This window comes from Carcharhinus amblyrhynchos, chromosome 6 (genome assembly GCF_965287045.1).
Source record: "Carcharhinus amblyrhynchos chromosome 6, sCarAmb.v2.hapA, whole genome shotgun sequence".
NCBI lineage: Eukaryota > Metazoa > Chordata > Chondrichthyes > Carcharhiniformes > Carcharhinidae > Carcharhinus > Carcharhinus amblyrhynchos.
In genome coordinates this window covers 112,447,165-112,465,766 of record NC_137329.1, presented here as the reverse complement: position 1 = coordinate 112,465,766, position 18,602 = coordinate 112,447,165, and the positions used below count along the sequence as shown (strand labels likewise).

General features: G+C 43.5%; 1 protein-coding gene across 2 annotated transcripts in view; it reads right to left on the bottom strand.

Annotated features, from left to right (window-relative positions):
- Positions 1-5,113: 5,113 nt before the first annotated feature.
- Positions 5,114-18,602, bottom strand: part of LOC145344221 (receptor-type tyrosine-protein phosphatase beta-like) — a 112,925-nt gene continuing 99,436 nt past the window's right edge. For both annotated transcript variants that reach the window (XM_080191201.1, XM_080191202.1), the window contains 9 exons: positions 18,505-18,586; positions 18,284-18,374; positions 16,359-16,435; positions 16,088-16,222; positions 15,068-15,190; positions 14,064-14,227; positions 12,532-12,667; positions 9,400-9,520; positions 5,114-7,955 (listed from right to left, as the gene is read on the bottom strand). In XM_080191201.1, the coding sequence (XP_080047327.1) occupies positions 7,933-7,955; positions 9,400-9,520; positions 12,532-12,667; positions 14,064-14,227; positions 15,068-15,190; positions 16,088-16,222; positions 16,359-16,435; positions 18,284-18,374; positions 18,505-18,586 (952 nt within the window). In that variant the 3' untranslated portion in view covers positions 5,114-7,932. The remainder of the gene's footprint in view (positions 7,956-9,399; positions 9,521-12,531; positions 12,668-14,063; positions 14,228-15,067; positions 15,191-16,087; positions 16,223-16,358; positions 16,436-18,283; positions 18,375-18,504; positions 18,587-18,602) is intronic.

The following is an 18,602-nucleotide window of genomic DNA, read 5'->3' as shown; positions in this document are numbered from 1 at the left end:
CCTTGGGTCTTCTTCCAAAGTTAGGACAGCGCCTTAAGCGAACATCTGTGGAAATTTATTTGATGGTGTCAACAGATTGGTTTATTTGATGAGGATATCCGGTCGGAATTTCTACGCTGCTGTGAAGTGCCTTGGGACTGCTTAAAAAAAATGTTATGGAAGAATGGATGTCATTGTTATTGTCATTGAATATCCCCCTTGAACGGCTTCAGGGAATTAAATCCTAACAGTGCCAACTCAGCCACTTCAAAAAGGGCTGGGGTGGGGGGAGGTGGGGGGGGGGGGCGGCGGTGAAATTCTCCTAAGCGTTTCAATAACTTTGCTGGAAGATTTGTAAAAGCCTGAGAATGTCAACACTGATTTATATTTGCCAGCAGATGAGGAATCTACCTAGAGGAGTGGGGAGTGTGGGTGATGGCATCACAAGGACCTCGGGGTCCTTGTGCATGAGTCGCAAAAACCCAGCTTGCAGGTGCAGCAGGTGGTCAGGAAGGCGAATGGGATGCTGGCCTTCATAGCGAGGGGGATTGAATATAAAAGTAGAGAGGTCTTGCTGCGGCTGTATAGGGCATTGGTGAGGCCGCAGCTGGAGTACTGTGTGCAGTTTTGGGCGCTGCACCTGCGCAAGGATATTTTGGCCTTGGAGGGAGTGCAGAGGAGGTTTACTAGGCTGATACCGGAGTTGAGGGGGTTGAGCTATGAGGAGAGGCTGAATAAACTAGGCTTGTACTCGTTAGAGTTTAGAAGAATGAGGGGAGATCTCACTGAGACGTATAAGATGATGAATGGGATGGATAGGATAGAGGTGGAGAGACTCTTCCCGCTCAAAAAAGACAGTAGGACTAGGGGGCACAGCCTCAAGATAAAAGGGAGGCGGTTTAGAACGGAGTTGAGGAGGAACTTCTTCACTCAAAGGGTGGTGAATCTCTGGAATTCTCTGCCCGTTGAAGTGGTGGAGGCTGCCTCGCTAAATATTTTTAAGAAGCGGGTTGATGGGTTCTTGATAAGAGAGGGGATTAAGGGTTATGGGGAGAGGGCGGGAAAGTGGAACTGAGCCACGACAGATCAGCCATGATCTTATTGAATGGCGGGGCAGGCTCGAAGGGCTAGATGGCCTACTCCTGCTCCTATTTCTTATGTTCTTATGTTCTTATCACATATGTATCCCACTCCTATTTAATTGATAGGATTTTGATGGTCTCCTAACCACAGGCTGAGTGGAATTTTAGAATCCTTACAGTGCAGAAGGAGGCCCTTCAGCCCATCAAGTCTGCACTGACCACAATCCCACCCAGGCCCTATTCCTATAACCCCACGTATTTACCCTGCAAGTTCCCTGACACTAGGGGCAATTTAGCATGACCAATCAACCTAACCTGCACATCTTTGGACTGGGAGGAAACCGGAGCACCCAGAGGAAACCCATGCAGACGTGCAAACTCCACACAGACAATCACCTGAGGCCTGAATGGAACCCGGGTGCCTGGTGCTATGAGGCAGTAGTACTAACCACTGTGCCACTATGCCTGCCACAGCTGACCCTCAGTGAAAAATGTTCTGAAGATGCTACAACAGATCAGTGCTAAACTTCTCTTTCTAGGAGCAGAATTCACAAGGCAAGTCCCAGCCTCTGCAACCCAATCCACACTTCCCCGTCACCCATGCCAAGCCTCTCCCAAGATGTCCTCCTGTGAGACCGTACCATATTCCCTTCCCTGCTATTTGGCAGGCACCTTCTAGACCAGGCAAGTGTCAGTTTTAAGCACCTAGCTGCCTCTGAATCGAATAGGCAGTATGCTGACTGGATGTAAATGAGACCTTGGTAATAAAATAGCCTGGATCTCCAATTGCCAACCAATGGCGCCTGGACATCAGGATGTAGGGATGATGTTCATCTTGTTTGGTGGTCTGCTAGAAATCCACTTCAAGCTATAAAAGCATCCCCTCCCCCACCGCACTCAGGGTTGAAGCTGGTTTGTATCCAGCAGGTGGGATATGGTCAGAACTGAGGTTCGACAAGTGTCCCGAGTGACCGAGAGTAAGATTGATGCTGAGAGTGGGACTGAAAGCAGCCCAACATTGACAATAGTGGCAAAGATTTTAAACATCTCTATCCTCTGTCCCTGGTGCCAGTTTTCTGATGATTAGTCTTTGAGGTAAAATTAACCAGGAATGAATTGATACTACACATTTCCTTTTTAAAACTTTAATATTATTCCTACAAATTACACACTTGCCCAGCTGTATGCAAAAATGAGGAAAAGTTGAGACACAATACATGAACAGTGGCAACCAGTGAAACATATTTACATATTAGAGTGACAATCAGTGTTGTCATCTTGGGGCATCAATTAAACAGCTGCGTTTCAAAAAGGTTATCTGTAATAGGCGACATATTCTAGACATTCACAATCACTGGGGATTTTTGTTTTGGTGCCTACAAACCCGCCTATAATATTCCTCTCCAATAAAAGAATCAGGTTGGGGAGATGCAACTTTCTACACAAACACTTCCATGTTCTTGATCCCACCCAGTCCAAACACTTCAGCCACAATTTGGGCTGGACTACTTACACCGACATCAGTGGTCCTAATGAGCCTTATGCATAACTTACACATTTCCCAGCCTCCTTTAGCCTTGTTGAACATAGGGGCAGTGCACTGAGAGATTAAGGTGCATTGTAGACATCAGGCTGCAATGGCCAATATTCCAGGGCCACCTGCCCTCTCCTTATGGGTAATGAATCCTATACCTATATGGTATAATACTGTTTTATTAGCGTAGAATAATAGAATCGCTACAGTGCAGAAGGAGACCATTCAGCCCATCAAGTCCGCACTGACCACAATCCCACCCAGGCCCTATTCCCATAACCTGCAAATCCCCCTGACACTGGGTCAATTTAGCATGGCCAATCAACCTAACCCGCACATCTCTGGCTTGTGGGAGGAAACCGAAACACCTGGAGGAAATTCATGCAAACACAGGGAGAACATGATGGATATATCCTCTGGCTCACAGGGCTAGAATTTAAACTTATGTGATAAAGTAGAATGGCTGATTGTGCATGGACAACTTGTTTTACTTCTTCCCTGGAATAGAGATTGTGGGGGCGACACAGTGGTCAGCACTGCTGCCTCACAGTGCCAAGCACCTGGGTTCGATTCCCGGCTTGGGTCACTTGCTGTGTGGAGTCTGCATGTTCTCCCTGTACTCAGCTTCCTCACACAATTCAAAAGACGTGCTGGTTAGGTGCATTAGCCATGCTAAATTCCCCCTTAGTGTACTCAAACAGGCACTGGAGTGTGGTGACGAGGGGATTTTGTCAGTAACTTTATTGCAGTACTAATATAAACCTTCTTTTGACACTAATAAATAAACTTTCAAACTTTTAAGTTGTAAAATGGGCTGTTGATTCACTGTCACCCATGTCCCACATCACACACAGTCACAATTTACCCCACTCTCAGCATTGTTACTGGGCACCCACAGGTTTATTATGATAATGAGTACCTGCTAATGTCATAGCCACAGAATGTTCCCAAAAACAATTTGAAGTTTGCAAACTTTGGTGATCGTTTGCACAAACTCTAAACGGTTAAGTCGCCATTGAACTGGTTGTTATAGGTAGCAGATGGAGAGCAATATCTGTTTAAAGTATCTAGGGGGCTGACAGACACAAATTATATGGGTGGTTGTGCCATTTTGGTGGGTAGAAGAACATCAGGCAGAAGTTAGGAAAGCTGGAGCAAAACTGCTTGGGGTAAAGCGCAAGACTACTCACAATCTTTGCTTAAAAATGGGACGAAAGGTCTATAAAATAATGAGGGGCATAGACCAGCTTGATAGTCAATATCTTCTCCCAAAGGTAGGGAAGTCTAAAACTAGAGGGCATAGCTTTAAACTGAGAGGGGAGACTTACAAAAGGGTTCAGAGGGACAATTTTTTCACACAGAGGGTGGTGAGTGTTTGGAACAAGCTGCCAGGGGTAGCAGTAGAGGCGAGTACAATTTTTTCTTTTAGAAGTATTTAGACAGTCACATGAGTAAGATTGCTATGGAGGGATATGGGCCAAATGCGGACAATTGGGACTAGCTCGATCGTTAAAGAAATGGGCGACATGGACAAGCTGGGCCAAAAGGGCCTATTCCCATGCTGTAAACCTCTATGATTTCTATGACTCTGTGAGTTCTGTGTCATTCTATTAAGACCACTTGTAACAGATAATTGACTAATATGGTCCATATTATTTAAAAAGCTGCAGATTTCATTGAATTTGGTCAAAGTAAAGTTGAAATAAATCATTATACAGCAGTGGGCAATCTACAGGTACTAGCTAGAGCTGTACAGAACCACACCTAAAGTCAAAGGAGGTGACAGATTAGCTGCTGGGACCCTTTGCCTTCCCAGGTATGATTTGAGTTGCATTGTATGAGGTTTAAATTGGGCTGAGTGTCACTATGTGCAGTCCATCCATTTGTACTGGTTACGAGTGCTCTGGCTGGAGAGATTGTCCAGAGAAAACTGGCAAAAGACATTTTCACTGGCTTACAGTGTGGAGATTATACCCCCTTCACCAGCCAGGGTTACCCAATCACCTCCCAATGACTGCTGAGCACTGTCAGCTGCCTGCCCAGCATAGAAACAACTGATTTCCTTCCGAGTCAATAAAATTGCTTAAAAATGGGCTTGGACCTCATGACAATGACAATAAGTGCATTCTGTCTGACAACAACCTACTGAATGCCAAAGGTTAAAAGTAGCCCTTCACATGTCAAGCATTCTTATGCCTGTGGGTCGGTGCCTGGCTTCACCAAACAGGCATGTGTGAGGACAACATTATAGGCCCTGAAAGCAGCCTTGACTGACAGGCCCATGTTTGGCGAATAGACTCGGTAGAATGATCTCTCTTTCTCCCCAGTCTGTATCTGGAGATGGTTGAGGACCTAGCATACTTGTCACATCAGCTTGATGCCAAGACCCTGATGACACAGAAAATGATTGCTGGTGATATTCCAGTCTTCTGTCTGAAAGAGAACCAAATGGGTGTGGAGATGTAGAAAATACGTTAAGTAGAAAATGGGATGAAATAAATTCTACAGACTGTTTTAAGCTTGGATTTTTAATAGTCCATATTATAAAATCTGTAGATTTCATTGGATTTGATCAACATAAATAAATGTATAATTGAGGAATCCATCGCTTTGTTGTCCACCTCTTGGCTAAAGACACGCATGAACATGACAACCAATGTTTAACAATGGCTTACACTGTGCCAATCTTTGCATTTAACTGCGAAATCTAAAGTACAATATCATCTTTGATCAAACACAACCTCTCATTTAAACACAAGTTGCATTTAAGAAACAGAAATTTTACATGGTGGTACGGAACATTACACTTGGCTGTACTTGATAGAACTTTTAAGGAAATTACATATACTAGTTTGCTGTTTAACAAGAAATCCCCAAGTTCAGTTCATTTGCCAGAATTGGTGGCTTTGGTGTAAAACTGTGAATTAATTTTTGACCAAAAGAAAATCAGCAATTCTTTAAAACTAATTCAACTAAATATTGGGCTATGAGAGGTGCCCTTTTTGAAAAAAATGCTTTTTGTCTTACACTTCTCAGAACAATGTAAGAATTCAATACAAGGAAAATTATCAAATTTATCAACAAAACTGAAAACATTAGATGTGGTTCTGCGATTGGACAACATTCGCTAAGTAATCCTCAGTCTGCTACAAATTATGCTGATGACCAATTTAAGATTTTCAGCCAGCCTCACAGTATGGCACATTTGCATTTGTACTTGAAGCTACATATATTAATACACAAAGCCCTGTGCTTTGCAGACAGAAAGAATAGATATACACATTGCACCTGTTTCAACTAAACAAGTGATGTCTCTTCACTTGTTCATTCTTTAGGACACTGCCCTGGCCAATCAGAGTCAAGCTGCCTGATTTGAATTTCAAACAATGGCTGGCAGTTAACTATCAGGCACCGCCTGGTGCATTCTCCATGGCAACATGTGTACCAATCAATGCCCGCTTGCCAATCGATCGGCACTCTCTTCTCATGCAATGTAAATTTGTTGATTTTCTTGCGAATGTCCTGATGAATGCAAGATGAAACATTTCGAAAAAGAAATGTCCCTTTCAGCAATACTCAATTCTGTATTACCAGAGGTGATCTTACTGGAACGGCTAAGATTCCGAGAGGGTTTGGCAGGGTAGTTGCTCAGAGGATATCTCCCCTCGTGGAGCACACTAGAACTCGGGTTTTAAATGGGTAGGCCCTTATTGAGAAAGAATTTATTCAACAAGGGTCATCAATCTTTGGCAGAGCTCAGTGGAAGGTGGATCATTAAATATATTTAAGGCCGCATTAGGCACATTTTTAATCCATAGGGAGTTGGGAGATAGGCAGGAAAATGAAACTGAGGCCACAATCAGATTTTATTGAATGGCCGAACAAGCTTGATGGGCCAAATAGCCAACTCCTGCACCTATTTCTTAGGATCTTATAAATGGTTTTTCAATATAAACTCCCAAAACGGACATCATAGTTGGGTGAAGTAAGGGGATAAAACCTGTGACTTCCTCACTGGTTGTCCTCGCTTTGTTTACAGGGTGTTTCTGATGGAATGGGACACTCCATAGAACGTTCAGTGCTTTTTTCTCTCTCTCTCAATTTAGAAAGGTAGTGCCCATTTTCACAGGCCGTGAACTGGTGTAATTAGTCACACACATGGCTCACAGATTCAAATAGTAAATAGTGCCAAGACCTGAACTCGCAAAAGAGCAAGGGCGAGATTCTCCGGCCTGCTAGCCATGCACTTCCCCTGGGCGAGAGGTGGCGCCTTGTTCTCCATGGAATTCTCTGGACCTGCTGCTGTCAATGGAATTCCCATTGGCATCACCCCACACTGGCAGGAAACCCATGGGCGGGGATGCACTGCCAGCGGGACTGGAGAATCTCATCGGCGTGAATGGCTGGAGAATTCCGGCCCATATGGTTTACAGCTGAAAGCATGGCGATGCGTACAGGCCTGATGTTGACAAACACCAAACCACAGCCTACACAGCCTGATGGAAAGGTTCATTCAAAGTGTTTATTCCTCAAATATCTTTCCAGTGTAACCACACAAAGTGTCCGCAAATCAACTTTCAAGTACATTCAGTTCTGATTTTCCTTCCACATATTGAGTTCCCTCATATAAAACAATTTGGATAGCATGGAATATTAAATTGGGAATATTCATCTCTTTAAAAAAAATCAAACAATGTGATTAAAAAAACAAAAATATATACAGATTATTATTTTTACTTACAATATACATTTTATAATAAGTAATATAAAATACATAATCTGCCAGTTTTAAAAATATATATAGTATAAGAAATATTTATTTGAAATATATAAGTATATACAATAATCTCTAATACAATTAAATTACAATGATACCCAAAAGGAATACCAAGCAAATAAATTATACACGCCACGATATGCCAGACTTGGTCTTTATTTAGTGCATGTTTAGCAGTGCTGCAGAATAGATTTTTTTCTTCACTCATGGGACATGGGCGTCGCTGGCTGGGCCAGCATTTATTGCCCATGGGCAGGTGAGAGTCAACCACATTGCTGTGGCCCTGGAGTCACATGTAGGCCAGAGCAGATAAGGAAGGCAGATTTCCTTCCCTGAAGGTCATTAGTGAACCAGATGGGTTTTTCCAACAATTGATGCACAGTCATCAGTAGATTCTTAATTCCAGATGTTTTTTATTGATTTCAAATTCCACCATCTGCCGTGGCGGGATTCGAACCCTGACCCCCAGAACATTAGCTGAGTTTCTGGATTAATAGCCGAGCGATAATACCACTTGGCCATTGGCTCCCCAACATCAGAAGATGATTTTTCCACTTTCTTCAGTGCCGTCCAAAGAGGAAATCTATAGAATCAGCAAAGAAAGGACGATTTCTCATAATTCTCTTCATGTTTCAAAGTATAATTCCTCATTGTCTCATGGTGGTGTTATGGTCACTAATTCATTGATGCTGAGAAGGAAACTAGTGGTGAAGACCATATCACCTATTAATCTTTAATGTCTGTCCATGATTTGAGTACTTTCACAGATTGAAGGCAGGCCTGGGTTACAGAAAATAAAACTTAACTACAGGAATGCATACGTGAGATTAAACCTATTGAAAAACGCTTCAAGTAAAGACTCAAAAATGTAAATGGAAGGTTTGAATATTATAAGGAGAGGCTGGATAGGCTGGGACTTTTGCTCCCTGGAGCATAGGAGGATGAGGAGTGACCTTATAAATGTTTATAAAATCATAAGGTGAATAGCCAAGGTCTTTTCCCCAGGGTAGGGGAGTCCAAAACAAGTGGGCATAGTTAAAGTTTATTTGTCACAATTAAGGCTTACATTAACACTGCAATGAAGGTACTGTGAAATTCCCCTAGTCACCACAAAGTGCGTTACAACCACTTTTGAAGTGTAGTCATTGTTACAATGTGAGAAATGGGGCAGTGAATGCATACACAGCAAGATCTCACAAATGCCAGTGAAATAATTGACTGAGACATGTGTTTTAGCTGTTGGTTATGGGACTCTCCTGTTTTTCTACATATTGCTTCAATCCACAAAGAAAATCAAATAAATTAATTGCAATCATTAGCTTCAACGACTTTCTCAGTCAATTCCTAAGGTTTGTAAAACTGGGGATTTGCATTCCCTCTGTAGAATCATAAAATCCCTACAGTGCAGAAGGAGGCTGTTCGCCCTATGAATCTGCAGTGACTCTCCGACAGAACATCCCATCCAGGCCCCTTCCTGTTACCCCATGTATTTACCCTGCTAATCCCCTAACCTACACATCTTGGGCAATAAGGGGCAATTTAGCATGTGCAATCCACCTAACCCACACACCTTTGGAGTGTGGGAGGAAACAGGAGTACCTGGAGGAAACCCCTGCAGACATGGGGAGAATGTGCCAACTCCACACAGACAGTCACCCGAGGCTTGAATTGAACCTGGGGTCCCTGTTACTGTGATTAGCCATGCTAAATTGCCCCTTAGTGTCGAGAAGATAAGCAGGGTAAATACGTGGGGTTACGGGGAGAGGGCTTGGGTGCTATTATTATCAGTACAGGCTCGATGGGCCAAATGGCCTCTTTCTCCACTACAGGTATTCTATAATTCTATGATTCTAGTATATGTGCGGTTAAAATGAGCTTCAAGGCCATTGAGTCCATCATATTGTGCTATAATTAACAGCTCACGCTCGAATACTAACACAGATAAATAGGAAATAACTGAATGCTTTATAAATAAACAAATGCAAGCTATTCCATGGGAAAGTTACCTGCAGGGATTATTTCCATACCTCTGTGATACTCTGGGTTGACGTTCTCATATATAGGAAACAGTGGATTTTCTTGTTCACCTCGTAGCTTTCTACTCCTCAAAATATCTCTTGTGCATAAATGTAAATACGCATACTGACACTGAAAAAAAGTACAGGCAGAAATGAATTTTCTTTAATAAAATCCAGTTAAATCATTTCATAGAATCTACAGAGCAGAAGGAGGCCATTTGGCCCATTGAGTCTGCACTGACCACAATCCCACCCAGGTCCTAATACCCAAACCTCATGCATTTACCCTAGCTAGCCCCCAGCATTAAGGAGGCAATTTTAGCATGGCCAATCATAAAGAACATAAGCATAAGAACATATGGACATGAGAAATAGGAGCAGGAGTAGGCCATCTAGCCCTTCGAGCCTGCCCCACCATTCAACAAGATCATGGCTGATCTGAAGTGGATCAGTTCCACTTTTCCGCTTTCTCCCCATTACCCTTAATTCCCTTGTCTATCAGAAATCTATCCACCCGTGGCTTAAATATATTCAGTGAGGTAGGCTCCACCACTTCAATGGGCAGAGAATTCCAGAGACTCACCACCCTTTGAGTGAAGAAGTTCCTCCTCGACTCTGATCTAAACTGCGCACCCCGCCCCCCCGCCCCCCCACCCCCCCTTATTTTGAGGCAGTGCCCTCTAGTTCTGCTATCCTTTCTAAGCGGGAAGAATCTCTCTACCTCTACCCTATCTAGCTCCTTCATTATCTTATATGTCTCTATAAGATCCCCCCTCAGCCTTCTAAACTCCAACGAGTACAGACCCAGTCTATTCAATCTCTCCTCATAAGCTAACCCCCTCATCTCTGGTATCAGCCTAGTGAACCTTCTCTGCACTCCCTCCAAGGCCAATATATCCTTTCGCAAATGCGGTGACCAAAACTGCACACAGTACTCCAGTTGCGGCCTCACCAGTGCCCTGTACAGTTGCAGCAAGACCTCCCTGCTTTTATATTCTATCCCCCTCGCTATAAAGACCAACATTCCATTCGCATCCACATAACCTGCGCATCTTTTGGACTGTGGGAGAAAACTGGAGCACCTGGAGGAAACCCACACAGACACGGGGAGAATGCACAAATTTCTACACAGATAATGACCCAAGCTGGGAATCGAACTTGGGTCCCTGGCGCTGTGAGGCAGCAGTGCTAACCACTGTGCCACCATGCCAACCAGACCACTTGCTTGCTGGTTTGTATGTTGCCTTAATGCTAGTAAAGTACACTATTATAAATAAACTTTGCATCTCGTTCACAGGTTTCACTCTTTAAAACACAAGGCCAGACAAAAGGCTCTTTTGCCTGTCTAGCCTTAACTTGCTCTTTCCTTACTTACTCAGCAGTATTGATGGATATTTCAGCAATAAGGAAGGAATAATTTTCTTGTTTGTGTTTATAGTTAACTTTTTAAAGTTTCCTTTGTCACAAGTAGGCTTGTATTAACACTGCAATGAAGTTACTGTGAAAATCCTCCAGTTGCCACATTCCGGTGCCTGTTCAGGTACACTGAGGAAGAATTTGGCATGGCAATGCACCTAATCAGCACATCTTTCGGACTGTGGGAGGGAAGAAACCAGAGCACCCGGAGGAAACCCACACAGACACAGGGAGAACATGCAGACTCTGCGCAGGCAGTGCCCCACGCTGGGAATCGGAACCCAGGTCCCTGGTGCTGTGAGGCAGCAGTGCTAACCACTGTGCCACTGTTTTATTTTTATTTCATTTTCCTTTCCTTGGGATATGTGTCATTTTCTGACTGCAAAGATTTCCTCGATTACTGCGGAAAACGGGATGATGGCAAAGTTTCGTCAGCGGATTGGGAGCAATCTTGAGAAAATTCAGGGACACAGCTACTTGAAGCATACCAAATAGAGAGAGAATTACTGCTCTTTATATCATGTTTCTGAGGATTACTGCACTCCAGAGGACAGTGGGATCACTCCCTTGTTGGCTGTCTTCCAAAACAAGGGGTCACAGTTTGAGGATAAGGGCAAACCTTTTAGGATTGAGGTGAGGAGGAATTTCTTCACCCTGAGGTGGTGAATCTGTGGAATTCACCACCACAGAAAGTAGTTGAGGCACAATCGTGGTGTGATTTCAACAGCACCCTGGTCTCTGCGCACCCCACTGAGGGGAGAGGGAGCAGCTCTGGGTTGACAGACAGCTGATGAAGGGTGATGGTGGGTGGCCTGGGGAGGAGGGGGGGGGTCACAGAAGGTTGATGAAAGAAGGGTAGAAGGTGATGAGGGGAAGGTTAAAGGTGACTGTGGGAGGGTGCAGGGGAATGGCTTGAAGTTCTAATGTCAGAGTGGGAATGTTGCAGAGATATTGTTGCGTTAGCTGGAAAAGATCCAAGAGATATGGGAATCATTGCAAATCAGGATGCTTAATAACATAGAAAGAAACATAGAATCCTGACAGTGCAGCGGGAAGCCATTTGGCCCATCAAGTCTGCACTGACAACAATCCCACCCAGGCCCTATCCACGTAATCCCATATACTTGCCTTGCTAACCCTTCAAACCTATGCACCTCTGGACACTCAGGGGCAATTTAACACAATCAATCAACCTAATCCGCACACCTTTGAACTGTGGGAAGAAACCGGAGCACCTGGAGGAAACCCACGCAGACACAGGGAGAATGTGCGAACTCCAAACAGACAGTGACCCAAGCTGGGAATTGAATCTGGGTCCCTGGTGCTGTGAGACAGCCGTGCTAATCACTGTGCCAAAATGCCGCCCTATTTTATCACTTCCTAATTAATTCCTGGTTACAAATGCGAATTAATGCACTCCTTCACACATTTCAATCTGGAACCTGGAGACGTGAATAATTATGTGAATGAGTTTGACCCAAGAGAAGTGAGTTTCGCTGTCATTAATTGTCGTTGTGGTTAGATTTGCATCATTTATCAATTCCACGCCTGTATATAAAAACCCTCCCCACGGTCTCCTGCTGCGAGACCTCCCTCACAACAGAGACAACCCCACTCGACACAGACCGAGACAAGTGTTAAAAACTAACACGCCGGTGTCCATTTAGATGTTGCAAAAGTTAAATCGCGTGTGACAGAATCATGCCACGGTGCTGCAGATATTACCTCAGTTTGCACCATGTGAACCCTGTGCAGCCTCAGGTCATAAACTGTCCCATAAATGTCGACAGAATCTTTGCTCTCCAGGTGCTGAAGGATTCTGTCCAAAGCGATAAACGTGCCTGTCCGACCGACTCCAGCACTGTGTGAAAAGCAAAGCAAAATCTAACATAAGCAGCAAAGGATTAAACAAACGGAACAGTATGTAGTCCTGTCAGTGGATGTTAGCACTTGAAATTGTCAGATTTCAAGAAGAAATTAGATATAGCCCGTGGGGGGCGAAAGGGCTCAAGGAATATGGGGGGAAAGAGGGATCAGGATATTGAATTTGATAATCAGCCATGATCAAAATGGATGGCTGGGCAGGCTCGAAGGGCCGAATGGCCTACTCCTGCTTCTATTTTCTATATTGCCTTTTCATCCTGAGAAAAAGGACAAATTCAAATCCAGGCCAAACTAACAGGGTCAAAACACTTTCCTAATTATCACCAAAATGGCCTTCTTCTGCACTGCAAGGATTCTATGCTTCTATACAGAGCGGGCCTACGGATCTGGTAAGACATTCTGTCAGAGAGTCAGCGCAGACTCAATGGGCCGAATAGCCTCCTTCTGCACTGTTAGGATTCTATGCCACTACATAGGGTGGGGGAGTGGGCCTGGGTAAGGCACTCAGTCAGAGAGTCGGTGCAGACTCAATGGGCTGATGGCCTTCTTCTGCAGTGTAGGGATTCTATGTTTCTATATAGGACAGGGAAGCAGGATGGGGTAAGGCACTCAGTCAGAGAGTCGGCGCAGACTCAATGGGCTGAATAGCCTCCTTCTGCACTGTCGGGATTCTACGATTAGGTCTGGCTGATTTCTGTCCAATTTTTATTGGTGCAAGCCCACAACTCAAAGCTATTTAAATTTTGATCGTGAGGGAGATCATAAAAACTGGAAACTTGGAACTATTGATTATTGGGATTACCACAAGTTCTAACCTAACCTTTCTGACATGTTTGAGGTTAGGGTTGAGATCCAGTGTTGAGGAGATGACTGCCAAGAAGCCTTAATCAAGATAAGATACGTCTAATACAGGAGGGCTTGTTACTGACACTACCTGTGCTGGACAAAAACTTTCCACTCCAACTGCCACGTTCTGTAATGACCATGTTGCAATGTCTTGTAAAATTCTTTTAGATATTTTACGAATAAAGTATTTTCTTGCCAAAAAAAAACACCTGTGCCCCTGACTGAGCATCCCAAGCTGTTGTTTCTTACAATGAAAATCCTGGCCGGAATTCTCCCATCCCTCCCCCCACGGGAGTTTTGGTGGGTGGGTTGCAGACAATGTGAAGGCCCATTGGTAGTGGGGTGGGAACTTCTGGCTTTTAGACCAGCACAGCCAGAGAATTCCGCCTCATGTTTCAGTTTGGCTTTGACCCCAGAGGACCATTGCTAGCCTGTCCAAAATTGCACCCGTCACCTCACATTATCTGTATTATCCTTGCAGTTAGTCATTCAGTTTTGAAACAGAAAATACCACTGATAATTTGTACCTGCAATGTATAACTGTGGGTCCAGAGTTTGGCGTTCTGTTAACATAATCTCTCACTGTTCGCACAAACTGGATTAAAGATTGAGCTGTTTCTGGCACTCCATGATCTGGCCAGACGGTGTAGTGAAAGTGACGAACAATCCTCGCACAGTCAAGTTGATCCTCCTAAATAATAGAACATAGAACATAGAACACTGCAGCATAGGAACAGGTTCTTCAACTCACAATATTGTGCCCAACATGACGCCAAATTAAACTAGTTCCTTCCACTTGCCCTTGGTCCATATCCATCTATTCCTTGCATATTCATGTGCTTATCTTAAACAGCCCTGTCGTATGTTTTGTTATTCATTTGTGGGACATGGGTGTTGCTGGCTGGGCCAGCATTTATTGCCCATCCCTAGTTGCCCAAGGGAAGTTGAGAGTCAACCACATTGCTCTGGCTCTGGAGTCACATGTAGGCCAGACCAGGTAAGGATGGCAGATTTCCTTCCCCAAAGGACATTAGTGAACCAGATCGGTTTTTTCAGACAATTGACAATGGTTTCATGGTCATAAGTAGATTCTTAATTCCAGATATTTTTCATTGAATTCAAATTCCACTATCTACCGTGGTGGGATTCGAACCCAGGTCCCCAGAACCTAAACTGAATTTCTGGATTAATAGTCTGGCGGTAACATCACGAGCTATTGTCTCCTCATTTGCCTCCACCACCACCCCAGGCATTGCAGACACTCTCTGTGTAAAAAAAAGCCTCTCACGTCTCCTTTGAACTTTCCCCTCTCACCTTCAGTGCAAAATGAGTGGTATTACTTGTTCTCCTACATACAAAATGCTGTGGATAAACTGGCCTAATGTAATATATGTAGAAATTTAATAACTTGGAATCTTGCTTTCTATACTGGAAACGTAAATAGATTTATATCTAACAGTTGAAATGGAAGGTTGAAGTAAAAGCGATTCAGTGAACTAATATTTTTAAGAAGACATTTACGGATCCTTACATTGCATATTTTGAATTCTCTGATTGTCCACTCTGGTAAGACAGATTCTGACAGCATCTGGACAATAAGATCTCCATAATACAAAGCATCGTGATCAAAGGGCCAGTAATGATCACATTTTACCTGTTGGTTAGAACACAGAAAGCAAACTGTCAGCAAGATTTAAGTTTGAGCAGCCCAACAAATAGGCAATTGCAATGTAAAGATCTGAATAATTCTTGAACAAAGCTCCCCCCTGAGTTTCCACTGGACTCCTCCTGATATCCTGCTGTAACTATGACAGGAATCTCAGACAAATGGTAGTATCTGCTACGAATACAGTTTTTCTTGGGTTTTCACTAACTGTGGGCTGTTACCACAGGAAGTTTCAAAGCCTTCAGGAATTTTATTTAAAACATTATCCTCAGCCCGTGGATTGCACTGGCAAGGTTGGCATTTATTGCAGATTCCGAGCGGCACTGAGAAAATGACTATGAGCCCTCATCTGTTTTGATTTAAGAAGCCTCACAACACCAGGTTAAAGTCCAACAGGTTTATTTGGAATCATGAGCTTTCGGAGCACCGCTCCTTTGTCCAAAGAAACCTGTTGGACTTTAACCTGCTGTTGTGAGACTTCTTAGTGTGCCCAACCCAGTCCAACGCCAGCATCTCCACCTCACGGCCAACTTGATATAACTGAGTGACAGATGACAAATATCAATTATCTGGGTAACGAACCAAAGTTACACGAGGGCTGGATTGGGTAAGGGTAGCAAATTTTCTCATAGTTATATGGTCACTTTTACAAATACCAGCTTTTTATTTCCAGATTCTTTTTTCCACTGACAACATTCTCAAAACTGCCATGATGGGATCTGAACTGCTATTTTATGAATGATTAATCTAGTCCCCTGGATTAACAGTCCAGTAACATAACCATGACATTACTGTTTTATGTCATATTGTACATACAAGCTCCATTCATATAATATCATTTGCAACCAGCAAACAGCTAAAGAAATGCAAATAGTGAATGCTTACCCTTCCCTTTTCTACGCATTGTGTGACCATCACAATATTGTGAACATTTTGTTCCCAAACCATTTTCCAGAAGTCATCTTTGGTGCCAGGCAAGGGACCTTGTGTGGCAATGTATTCCCTTCGAAAATTGCATCCCTGAAAATTCCCAAAGGCAGGTTACTTTACACATACTGGAAGGCTAAAACATTAACATCTGAATGACGTTCAAGTGCAACAAAGCAACTAAGCAGCTTAAAGTAACTACGTATATAGAAACAATAGTCCAGCTTACTGGTATATAACTGGCGTTGATGTAGTCTGAACAGGGATCATCATCGATGTAAGTTAATTTCACCCTAGTTGAGTCATCTAGTAGCAAAACAAGACAGTGGAAGCATGAATAAAGATCAAACTCTGGCTTGTACCTGAATATTGTTTAGGCTTTGAAAACTACAAAGGTGTTTAGCATATACAGTAAGTGGAACAATTTACCCAAAAAGCCAAAATTGATCTTTCATTCCCAACTCCACCTTACTCTCCACTCCCATATCATACGGGGAAGAATGGCCTAGTGGTATTATCACTATATTATTAATCTAGAAATCCAGCTATTGTTCTGATGACCGGGTTCAAATCCCAGTATGGCAGCTGGTGGAATTGAATTCAACGAAAACTATCTGGAATTAGGAATCTACTGATAACCACTGTAGATGGTCGGAAAAACCCACCTTATTCGCTAATGCCTTGTAGGGAAGGAAATCTGCCGTCCTTACCTGGTCTGCCCTACATTTGACTCCAGAGCCACAGCAACGTGGTTGGCTCTCAATTGCCCTCAAGCGACTAGGGATAGGCAATAAATGCTGGCCAGTCAGCGAAGCCCATGTCCAACAAATGAATGAAAAGAACCTGATACCCTGGCAAACCAAAACCTGCCTCTCAGCCTTGAAGCATCCTCAATCCTCTGTGGTAAAAAAATCCAAAGATTCATGCCCTTCATCGCTTCCTAAATAGTTGAGATTTCTGCGACTGTAACCCACCCATGGTCTAAATTGCCCAGCGGAAGCAGGAGTTCAGGGTCATATTGACATTGAGAGAAAAAATATTAACCCAGAGTTTAAAACAAATTGTATAATCCAGATCCAAAATAAATCAACTGCTCTGGATATATTATCAATTTTCTGAATATGTCAATCACTGGACCACTAAATTGCCCAATTGGCCTCCTCTGGATACTAGATGCTGTTGATGCAACCTCCTGTTATTCATATCTCCCAGAGAACCATAGAATCCCTACAGTGCAGAAGGAGACCATTTGGCTCATTGAGTCTGCACCGACTCTCCGACAGAACATCCTGGGTACTGCCCCCTCCCCCCGCACCACCACCCCCCCCCCCCCATCCCTGTAACCCCAAATATTTACCATGGCTATTCCACCTAATCTATACATTTTTTTGAAACCATTGAGCATGGCCAATCAACCTAACCTGCACTGTGGGAGGAAACCGGAGCACTCGGAGGAAACCCACACAGACACAGGGAGAATATGTAAACTCCACACAGACAGTGACCCACGGCTGGAATTGAACCTGGGTCCCTGGCACTGTGAGGCAGCATTGCTGTCCTGATAATAATTGGTGTTGCATGTTTTACACCAAAATCTAGCTTGCTGTCATAATCAATGTATCATAGAGGGTGGCACAGTGGTTAGCACTGCTGCCTCACAACGCTAGGGACCCAGGTTCAATTCCAGCCTTGGGTGCCTGGCTGTGTGGAGTTTACACATTCTCCCCATGTCTGCGTGGGTTTCCTCTGAGTGCTCTGGTTTCCTCCCACAGTCCAAAGATCTGCAGGTTGGGTGGATTGGCAACATTAAATTGCTCTACAGTGTCCCATGATATGTAGGTTAGGGCGATTAACATATGTAAAGGTATGAAGTTACAGGGATAGGACCTGATTAAGATGATCTGTTGGAGAGTCAGTGCAGTCTTGATGGGCCGAATGGCCTCCTTCTGCACTGAAGGTAGTCCATGATACTTCAGTGCATCTCAAGAAAAAGAAAATCCAGTGGTCAGATGGTTAAACAAGTCTAATAGAGTTTAACAATCAACAAGCAACACCATCAGCACTTCGGTACTCAAAATATTTGGTTGACACTAAATTCTAGCTGAAAAGTGCATCATCTGAAACAGTTGGTGACGTGACAAACATTACACTTACAGGGCAGAATATTATTGTATCGATTTTTTCCTCTGTTCTCCGGTAAAAGTGCTGTGTCAAAAGACTGGTTTCTTCCAACGTCTTTTAAATCCTTTCGAAGAGAAAGCAATAACTCAGTATGATATGCCCAGGGAGTTTTCTTATCATCTTTACCTCTCATCAAACAAGATTGTGTAAATGCATTTATTATGTTTCTAAATGGATAAAAGCTGTTGTCCCACCTCGTACTCCTCGGACAGGAGGTAGCTGGAGTCTGCTTGCAGTTTGGTAAACTGAGTTTCGAACTGGCTTGCCTTAATTTCTCTGAAATGAATTTGGC